Source organism: Oncorhynchus clarkii, chromosome 16 (assembly GCF_045791955.1).
Source record: "Oncorhynchus clarkii lewisi isolate Uvic-CL-2024 chromosome 16, UVic_Ocla_1.0, whole genome shotgun sequence".
Classification (NCBI taxonomy): Eukaryota; Metazoa; Chordata; class Actinopteri; order Salmoniformes; family Salmonidae; genus Oncorhynchus; species Oncorhynchus clarkii.
The window spans coordinates 11,166,305-11,177,377 of record NC_092162.1 but is presented as its reverse complement, the minus strand read 5'-3'; the positions used below and the strand labels follow the sequence as shown (position 1 = coordinate 11,177,377).

The 11,073-nt window shown below is 45.2% G+C and overlaps 1 protein-coding gene across 1 annotated transcript in view; it reads left to right on the top strand.

Annotated features, from left to right (window-relative positions):
• LOC139367950 (alpha-synuclein-like) overlaps positions 1-6,859 on the top strand; it is a 20,871-nt gene extending 14,012 nt beyond the window's left edge. Inside the window, exons 4-5 of the mRNA XM_071106365.1 lie at positions 3,985-4,026; positions 4,507-6,859. Of these exons, the coding sequence (XP_070962466.1) occupies positions 3,985-4,026; positions 4,507-4,518 (54 nt within the window). The 3' untranslated portion in view covers positions 4,519-6,859. The remainder of the gene's footprint in view (positions 1-3,984; positions 4,027-4,506) is intronic.
• Positions 6,860-11,073: the final 4,214 nt, after the last annotated feature.

The following is an 11,073-nucleotide window of genomic DNA, read 5'->3' as shown; positions in this document are numbered from 1 at the left end:
GTTGTGTTGGTGTTGTTGTTGTTGTTGTGTTGATGCTGTTGTTGTGCTGTGTTGTTGTTGTTGTTGGTGTGTTGGTGTTGTGTTAGTGTTGTGTTTGTCATGGTGTTGTGTTGTTGTTGTGTTGGTTTTGTTGTTGTTGTTGGTGTGTTGTTGTTGTTGGTGGTGGTGGTGTGTTGTGTGTTGGTGTTGTTGTTGTTGTGTTTGTGTTGTGTTGGTGTTGTTTTTGTGTTGTGTTGGTGTTGTGTTGTTGTTGTTGGTGGTGTGCTGTTGTTGTGTTGGTGTAGTGTGTTGTTGTTGGTGTTGTGTTGTATGTTGTTGTTGGTGTGTTGGTGTTGTGTTTGTGTTGGTGTGGTGGTGTGTTGTTGTTGGTGGTGGTGTGGTGGTGTGTTGTTGTTGTTGTTATTGGTGTTGTGTGTTGGTGTTGCTGTTGTTGGTGGTGGTGTTGTGTTGTGTTGGTGGTGTTGTTGTTGTTGTTATGTTGTGTTTGTTTTGTGTTGATGCTGTTGTGCTGTGTTGGTGTTGTTGTTGGTGGTGTGTTGTTGTGCTGTGTTGTGTGTTGTTGTACTGTGTTGTGTGTTGTTGTTGTGGTGGTGTTGTTGTTGTGTTGGTGTTGGTGTTGTGTTGGTGTTGTTGTTGTGTTGATGTTGTTGTGCTGTGTTGGTGTTGTGTTGGTGTTGTGTTGGTGTTGTTGTTGGTGTGTTGTTATTGTTGTGTTGTGTTTGTGTTGTGTTGATGCTGTTTTTGTGCTGTGTTGGTGTTGTTGATGGTGTTGGTGTTGATGTTGTTGTTGTGCTGTGTTGTGTTGTGCTGGTGTTGTGTTGGTGTTGGTGTTGGTGTTGTCGTTGTGCTGTGTTGTGTTGTGTGTTGTTGTTGTGTTGTGTTGGTGTTGTGTTAGTGTTGGTGTTGGTGTTGTATTGGTAATGTTATTATTGTTGTGTTGGTGTTGTGTTGATGTTGTTGTGGGTGTTGTGTTGATGTTGTTGTTGTGCTGTGTTGTGTTGTGCTGGTGTTGTGTTGGTGTTGGTGTTGGTGTTGTTGTTGTGCTGTGTTGTGTTGTGTTGGTGTTGTGTTTGTGTAGGTGTTGTGTTGTTGGTGTTGTTGTTGGTGTTGTTGTTGTGTTGTTGTTGGTGTTGTGTTGTTGTTGTTGTGTTGGTTTTGTTGTTGTTGTTGGTGTGTTGTTGTTGGTGGTGTGCTGTTGCTGTGTTGGTGTAGTGTGTTGTTGTTGGTGTTGTGTTGTATGTTGTTGTTGGTGTGTTGGTGTTGTGTTTGTGTTGGTGTTGTGTTGGTGTTGGTGGTGTGGTGGTGTGTTGTTGTTGTTGGTGGTGTTGTTTTGGTGGTGTTGTTGTTGTTGTTATGTTGTGTTTGTTTTGTGTTTGTGTTGTTGTTGGTGGTGTGTTGTTGTGCTGTGTTGTGTGTTGTTGTTATGTTGTGTTGTTGTGTTGTGTTGGTGTTGGTGTTGTGTTGGCGTTGGGTTGTGTTGATGTTGTTGTTGTGGTGTTGTGTTGGTATTGTTGTTGTGTTTGTGTTTGTATTGTGTTGTTGTTGTTGGTGTGTTGTTGTTGTGTTGGTGTTGCTGGTGTGTTTGTGTTGTGTGTTGTTGTTGGTATTGTTTTGTGTTGTCTGTTGTTGTTGGTGTTGTGTTTGTGTTGGTGTTGCATTGGTTTTGTTGTTGTGTTGGTTCTGTTGTTGTTGTTGATGGTGGTGTGTTGTTGTCATTGTTGTTCTTGCTGGTGTTGCGTTGGTGTTGGTGGTGTTGTGTTGGTGTTGTTGTTGTTGTTGTGTTGATGCTGTTGTTGTGCTGTGTTGTTGTTGTTGTTGGTGTGTTGGTGTTGTGTTAGTGTTGTGTTTGTCATGGTGTTGTGTTGTTGTTGTGTTGGTTTTGTTGTTGTTGTTGGTGTGTTGTTGTTGTTGGTGGTGGTGGTGTGTTGTGTGTTGGTGTTGTTGTTGTTGTGTTTGTGTTGTGTTGGTGTTGTTTTTGTGTTGTGTTGGTGTTGTGTTGTTGTTGGTGTGCTGTTGTTGTGTTGGTGTAGTGTGTTGTTGTTGGTGTTGTGTTGTATGTTGTTGTTGGTGTGTTGGTGTTGTGTTTGTGTTGGTGTGGTGGTGTGTTGTTGTTGGTGGTGGTGTGGTGGTGTGTTGTTGTTGTTGTTATTGGTGTTGTGTGTTGGTGTTGCTGTTGTTGGTGGTGGTGTTGTGTTGTGTTGGTGGTGTTGTTGTTGTTGTTATGTTGTGTTTGTTTTGTGTTGATGCTGTTGTGCTGTGTTGGTGTTGTTGTTGGTGGTGTGTTGTTGTGCTGTGTTGTGTGTTGTTGTACTGTGTTGTGTGTTGTTGTTGTGGTGGTGTTGTTGTTGTGTTGGTGTTGGTGTTGTGTTGGTGTTGTTGTTGTGTTGATGTTGTTGTGCTGTGTTGGTGTTGTGTTGGTGTTGTGTTGGTGTTGTTGTTGGTGTGTTGTTATTGTTGTGTTGTGTTTGTGTTGTTGCTGTTTTTGTGCTGTGTTGGTGTTGTTGATGGTGTTGGTGTTGATGTTGTTGTTGTGCTGTGTTGTGTTGTGCTGGTGTTGTGTTGGTGTTGGTGTTGTCGTTGTGCTGTGTTGTGTTGTGTGTTGTTGTTGTGTTGTGTTGGTGTTGTGTTAGTGTTGGTGTTGGTGTTGTATTGGTAATGTTATTATTGTTGTGTTGGTGTTGTGTTGATGTTGTTGTGGGTGTTGTGTTGATGTTGTTGTTGTGCTGTGTTGTGTTGTGCTGGTGTTGTGTTGGTGTTGGTGTTGGTGTTGTTGTTGTGCTGTGTTGTGTTGTGTTGGTGTTGTGTTTGTGTAGGTGTTGTGTTGTTGGTGTTGTTGTTGGTGTTGTTGTTGTGTTGTTGTTGGTGTTGTGTTGGTGTTGTGTTGTGTTGGTGTTGTTGTTGTTGGTGGTGTTGTGTTGCTAACCCTTTGTTGTTGTTGTGTTTGTTTCCTCTGTGTTCTGTTGGTAGGAGGAGCCTCAGCCTGTATACGAGGTGCCTATTGGACAGGAGAGGGAAGGGGGGGTCAGATGCTCGTTAGCCAGTTATGGTGGGGTGGCTGGCTAACGAATGCTGCATGATTCAGCCTAACATATTGTTACTAGGTGCATATATGAAGGGCGAATGAGCTTTCAAACACTGACTGGCTAGCGTCCTGTTAGGACCTAAACTATGTTCTAAACCATCTCCTAACTCTCTCCTAACCCTCTCCAAACCCTCTTCCTAACTCTCTCCAAACCCTACCCTAACCCTCTCCTAACTCTCTCCATAACTCTCCAAACTCTCTCCTAACCCTCTCCAAAACTCTCTCCAAACCCTACCCTAACCCTCTCCTAACTCTCTCCATAACTCTCTCCAAACCCTACCCTAACCCTCTCCTAACTCTCTCCATAACTCTCTCCAAACCCTACCCTAACCCTCTCCTAACTCTATCCATAACCATCTCTAACCATGCTGTATCTATAGAAAATAACACAGCTTAAGACTGTCTCTATGCATCTCTAGCGTAGCATAGGCATAAACTTACCCTGCGTGGATCTCTCTGGTCTAAGATGCACAGTCCAAATAACAGAGCTTGCTCCTGTTAACCGCTGCCTACAAAAATAATGCCTCTGGTTGGGTGGGCGCAACATTACTTCAGGTCTCAAGGAGGGTGACATCACATCTGCTATGCTAGCTATGCCATGCTAACCTCTGCTTCATGCTAACCTCTGCTTCATTAGACACTTCAGCCCAGAGACTGGGACTGAATGGCCCTGTGTCGTACTCAACCCTATCATAAGCCTGTCATAAGCCTGTCATAAGCATGACATAAGCGATAATGTGCTTGATGTAGCTGTGACCTACTCGGTTTGAAGCCAGGGTGTCTGTACGCCGTACGATTGTGCTAGCCCAGTGAGCTAAAGCCTAGAGACCAGGTCTAGGAGCTAACCCAAGTCATCAGGTCTCAGGCAAGGTTACTCTAATGTAAAATGTCTCTCTCTGTAGGCAGAATATGGAGGAATGGAGCAGGGAGGAGAAGGAGGAGAAGTAAGTGACAAGCAACCACACTATTTCTGTTTTCTTTATGCAGAAAACGGTGATATCATGACATCATTATTGATTATTTCTCTCTCTCTTCCCCCCTCTCTCTCTTTCTCTCCCCCTCTCTCTCTCTCTCTCTCTCTCTCTCTTCCCCCCTCTCTCTCTTTCTCTCCCCCTCTCTCTCTCTTCCCCCCTCTCTCCCCCCCTCTCTCTCCCTCTCTCCCCCCCCCCCTCTCTCTCTCTCTCCCCCTCTCTCCCTCTCTCTCTGTCTCTCTCTCTCTCTCCCTCTCTCCCCCTCTCTCTCTCTTCCCCCTCTCCCCTCCTCTCTCTCTCCCTCTCTCTCCCTCTCCCCCATCTCTCTCTCTCTCTTTCTCTCTCTCTCCCCCTCTCTCCCTCTCTCTCTCTCGCTGTCTCTCTCTCTCTCTCTCTCTCTCTGTCGCTCTCTCTCTCTCTCTCCCGCTCTCTCTCTCTCTCTCTCTCTCTCAGGGCGGTTACTAGTCCCTCTCTTCTCCCCAGCCCTCCGTTGGTCCCTCGCCCTGCTGTTCCAGACTTCCAGATGTTCTATTTATTTTTTTGTGACTTTATGGAACCAAACCAGATACAGACTCTTCCAGATAACTCTATACACCTCCTGATACCCCATGAGACCCTCTTCTGCCCCCCCCCCCCCCCCCCCCCCACTGTGTTCTGCCCCGTGTAGCTCCCCGCCTTTGTGTTGTTGCTGTCATGTTGTTACCCCAGGTGTTATATTCTCCCTCACACCTCCCAATACCCTATCAAGAGACCTGCGCGCACACACACACACACACACACACACACACACACACACACACACACACACACACACACACACACACACACACACACACAGGGTAGATGTTATCAGCCGGATCACTAAGATAGATGTCTGAAAAGGACCCAGGTGTGTGGATATATGCCTTCGCTGGTGCTCATCAAAAGAGAAGAAGAAGGATTGACCAGATCTGGGCGTGACCTTGTTATGCTCAGAGCGTGCGGTTCAGATTACTACGCCACCACAATTGTTCCAGCAAGCCGCGGAATTAATGCGGCACAAATAGACGTTCAGCCATAATACGTCGAAATCCGAAAAGAAACTCCAGCCAGCAGACAGCTGCGATGATTATTCAGGATGACAGAACCACAGAGAGATCATATCTGATTGTAGTGTGTGTGTGTGTGTGTGTGTGTGTGTGTGTGTGTGTGTGTGTTAGACTCGTCAGATAGTAGGGCAGTTCAGGAGTGTTCTGTCCACGAGAGGCTGCTGTAGGGACCCGTGCAATGAACAGAGTGTGTGTGTGTGCATGTGTTTGGGTATGTGTGTGTTAGAGTGTGTTTGAGACATGCCAGAAAGCAATACAGGTGTTCTGTTAGTTAGTGTGTCCCTTGTTAGAAATGACATGAGAGGAAGAAAGTTCCTGCAAAGACTGGGAATCACATAACAACAGAAGCTATCAATATATGCAGTACTTTACAATGGATTTGGTCTAGCCTGGGTGTAGTCTGGGTCTAGTTCTGCCCTGGGTCTGCTTGCAGGGTTGGAAGGGATGAAAGCAGAACGCGATACCTGTGGATCCTGATGTTGTGAAGGGAAAATTCCTTGTTATAGTAATACCACCGAGCAATAGTCAGACAGACAGGGGGTTGTCATAGTAATACCACCGAGCAATAGTCAGACAGACATGAGGTTGTCATAGCAACACCACCGAGCAATAGTCAGACAGACAGGGGGTTGTCATAGTAATACCACCGAGCAATAGTCAGACAGACAGGGGGTTGTCATAGTAATACCACCGAGCAATAGTCAGACAGACAGGGGGTTGTCATAGTAATACCACCGAGCAATAGTCAGACAGACAAACAGGGGTTGGCATAGTAACACCACCGTGCAATAGTCAGACAGACAGGGGGTTGTCATAGTAACACCACCGAGCAATAGTCACACAGATGGGAGTTGTCATAGTAACACCACCGAGCAATAGTCAGACAGACGGGAGTTGTCATAGTAATACCACCGAGCAAAAGTCAGACAGATGGGAGTTGTCATAGTAACACCGCTGAACAATAGTCAGAGAGACAGGAGGTTGTCATAGTAACACCACCAAGCAATAGTCAGAGACAGGAGGTTGTCATAGTAACACCACCGAGCAATAGTCAGACAGACAGGGGGTTGTCATAGTAACACCACCGAGCAATAGTCAGACGGACAAGGGGTTGTCATAGTAACACCACAGAGCAATAGTCAGAGAGACATGGGGTTGTCATAGCAACACCACCGAGCAATAGTCAGAAAGACAGGGGGTTGTCATAGTAATACCACCGAGCAATAGTCAGACAGACAGGGGGTTGTCATAGAAGAGCATCCCACACAGGGAATGCTGGGAAATGGATTTTAAATTTGATTTTTGATTCCCACAACAAGAGTCAATGGTTAACGACAGCTGCTCCTGTCATCAACCATCTCAGCCACTCAGAACAAGCCTGGGACAGAGTGTGTGTTTGTGTGTGTTATTTCTTTGAGACCAATGGAAACTAATGACTGCATGTTGCCTTATTATGCACTCAAATTCACACACACACACACACACACGCACACACGCACACACACACACACACACACACACACACACACACACACACACACACACACACACACACACACACATACACACACACACACACACACACACAGGTACCTGCACAAACCACAGATCCATACACACAGCACACTCCCACACCACGTTTAAGTTGGCATCAAAGCGGACTTGCTGATTTTATAAACAGTACCAGTGAATTAAAGACGGTTTTGTTGAAATCCAAACTTCCGTGTCGTCTTCATTTCTCCATTTGAGTGACTAATTATGATGCAGTTTATAATAGTATGTATGGCCTATGTTACCATGGAGATATTGTGGTACCATCCTGGGCATTTTTCTTTGCCCTCTGCAAGTCTTAGCAATGTTTTGTGTGTGTGAGCGTGCGTGTGAGCGTGCGTGTGAGCGTGCGTGTGGGCTCCCAGGGGTTTAGCCAGGCTCTTTGTTCTCCTCTACAGGTACACTATGAGGTCACTCCCTCCATCGGCATGCTGGGACCTGACAGGGAGACAGAGGGGTCAAGAGAGGTCAGGAAGAAAACAAAAAGCCAACTTAGAACCTCTTGCGTCAGTGTTCTAGAACTCCCAGTCTTAGTGTTTTAAGTGATCCTTCGGGACGACATATCACCAGCCCAATGTTCCATTCTAACCACGAGATTTCCAAACTGCTCTACGCACTCTCTCTGATCCAACGCCAGAACACATTAAAACAGAGGAGTGTCTTCATGGAGAAACACACACAGCCAACACCCCTAAGGAATCCACACAAACACAGAGCAGCAGTCTAGGGCCAACAACACAATGAGAGAGGGCTGTCGTAAGAAGGAGTGTGTTGTATGTTACATTTTGTGTCTTTTTTTGTCCTCTTTTATCGCTGTGTTTTGACAGTGAGTCAGACAGCTTGGTGACCTTTCAGGACAATCACATCCAGTATTTCCTGTTTCCCATGCATATACAGATGTAGGGTCATAATTTGAGCCAGTTTGCTACAACATGAAAATACTCCTGAAGCAACAGGAAATGTGAATTATTTATAATTAGGACCTGAATAAGAGCTGTGTTGTGCTGCATGTATCCGTATATCATATTTGTTCTAACAATGTTTCATTGAGGGTCCTAATAAAGTTATGAGGTCTCTCTCCCTCTACGATATTTACAGTTCCACTGCTGGGTTTTTCCATACTGACACCAACAATAAAAGTGGCCTGCATCCTTAGGGGTGTGTGTGACTTGACAGGGGTGTGTGTGACTTGACAGGGGTGTGTGTGATGGAGGGGTGGCCTCTGTAAGCCTCTCTGCCAACCTCATATAAACCCATGCACACCCATCCACACACACTCTCTCACACACACTCTCTCTTTTACACACACACTCTCCGGCCGAGTACAGAACACACACAGAGATGGACTTTCTGAAGGGATCAGGGAAGCAGGTGGATGCAGTGATCGACAAAGCAGGTGAGAACAAGATGTCTGTAAGAAGAGTGGATAATGGTGTTTGTTTACTTGGTTGAATGATGGGGGGGGGTCATTCATGTGAAGCATTGATACGTTTAAACCCTAAAGCACAGCAAAATGTGGTTGTTATATGGACTACTGGATAGTTAGTGTTCATTTTTGTGTCATCAGCCTTCAAAATGTTCAAACTGGGCTTTGGCATTTTCAACGGCGCTGCAGTTGATGAGTCAACATTCTCAAACCAAATATGTTCATTTTTTTAAAAACTTTTTGCTCTGTACTTTTTGGCACTGCTCATACTTCTAAAATTAGTCATTTGGGTTTGTCTAGATTTCAAAGTAGAGGAGCTCATGTCTACCAGAAATCTAAAAAATCTGCAAAGATTCTGTGGCATCACGTCATGAAAGGGAGCTTGTATCAGCAAGAACTAACAAGACATAACAACAGGAAATTCCACCAATTATCTGGTCATGTGGAGGCAGAAGATGCATGTTTGACAGCCCCCCTCTCTCTCCCTCTGTCTAGCTGTTGTGGTGAAGGAGAAGGTGGGAGAGATGATCGGAGGAGGAGCTAAGGAGGAGAAGAAAGACGAAGGTGATCTGTCTATTCTGGGTTACCATGGACACTAAGTCACAGACATTTCGCCTCGCCTGTAACATGCTACCTACACACAATACACACTACCTACACACAATACACACTACCTACACACAATACACACTACCTACACACAATACACACTACCTACACACAATACACACTACCTACACACAATACACAATACCTACACACACACACACAATACACACTACCTACACACAATACACACTACCTACACACAATGTACACAACACACTACCTACACACAATACACACTACCTACACACAATTCACAATACCTACACACACACACACACACACAATACACACTACCTACACACAATGTACACAACACACTACCTACACACAATACACACTACCTACACACAATACACACTACCTACACACAATGTACACTACCTACACACAATACACACTACCTACACACAATACACACTACCTACACACAATACACAATACCTACACACACACACACACACAATACACACTACCTACACACAATACACACTACCTACACACAATGTACACAACACACTACCTACACACAATACACACTACCTACACACAATTCACAATACCTACACACACACACACACACAATACACACTACCTACACACAATGTACACAACACACTACCTACACACAATACACACTACCTACACACAATACACACTACCTACACACAATGTACACTACCTACACACAATACACACTACCTACACACAATACACACTACCTACACACAATACACAATACCTACACACACACACACAATACACACTACCTACACACAATACACACTACCTACACACAATGTACACAACACACTACCTACACACAATACACACTACCTACACACAATTCACAATACCTACACACACACACACACACACAATACACACTACCTACACACAATGTACACAACACACTACCTACACACAATACACACTACCTACACACAATACACACTACCTACACACAATGTACACTACCTACACACAATACACACTACCTACACACAATACACAGTACCTACACACAATACACAATACCTACACACACACACAATACACACTACCTACACACAATACACACTACCTACACACAATGTACACAACACACTACCTACACACAATACACACTACCTACACACAATTCACAATACCTACACACACACACACACACAATACACACTACCTACACACAATGTACACAACACACTACCTACACACAATGTACACAACACACTACAAACCAATTCAGTTTCTCCCCCCTCGTAGAGTAACAAATCACTTCTGCTCTATTCTTTGCCTTTATCTGCATTCAGTCCGTTGCAGCCTGCTTAACGTGACACCGCTGTAGGAGATATAACGGTAGTGTGTTGCAGCCTGCTTAACGTGACACCGCTGTAGGAGATATAATGGTAGTGTGTTGCAGTCTGCTTAACATGACACCGCTGTAGGAGATATAATGGTAGTGTGTTGCAGTCTGCTTAACGTGACACCGCTGTAGGAGATATAACGGTAGTGTGTTGCAGTCTGCTTAACGTGACACCGCTGTAGGAGATATAATGGTAGTGTGTTGCAGTCTGCTTAACGTGACACCGCTGTAGGAGATATAACGGTAGTGTGTTGCAGTCTGCTTAACGTGACACCGCTGTAGGAGATATAATGGTAGTGTGTTGCAGTCTGCTTAACGTGACACCGCTGTAGGAGATATAACGGTAGTGTGTTGCAGTCTGCTTAACGTGACACCGCTGTAGGAGATATAATGGTAGTGTGTTGCAGTCTGCTTAACATGACACCGCTGTAGGAGATATAATGGTAGTGTGTTGCAGTCTGCTTAACGTGACACCGCTGTAGGAGATATAACGGTAGTGTGTTGCAGTCTGCTTAACATGACACCGCTGTAGGAGATATAACGGTAGTGTGTTGGTGGCATGGTGTCTGATGTTGTGGTTGTTCCTCCAGGTATTGGTGGCATGGTGTCTGATGTTGTGATTGTTCCTCCAGGTATTGGTGGCATGGTGTCTGATGTTGTGGTTGTTCCTCCAGGTATTGGTGGCATGGTGTCTGATGTGGTTGTTCCTCCAGGTATTGGTGGCATGGTGTCTGATGTTGTGGTTGTTCCTCCAGGTATTGGTGGCATGGTGTCTGATGTTGTTGTTGTTCCTCCAGGTATTGGTGGCATGGTGTCTGATGTTGTGGTTGTTCCTCCAGGTATTGGTGGCATGGTGTCTGATGTTGTTGTTGTTCCTCCAGGTATTGGTGGCATGGTGTCTGATGTTGTGGTTGTTCCTCCAGGTATTGGTGGCATGGTGTCTGATGTTGTGGTTGTTCCTCCAGGTATTGGTGGCATGGTGT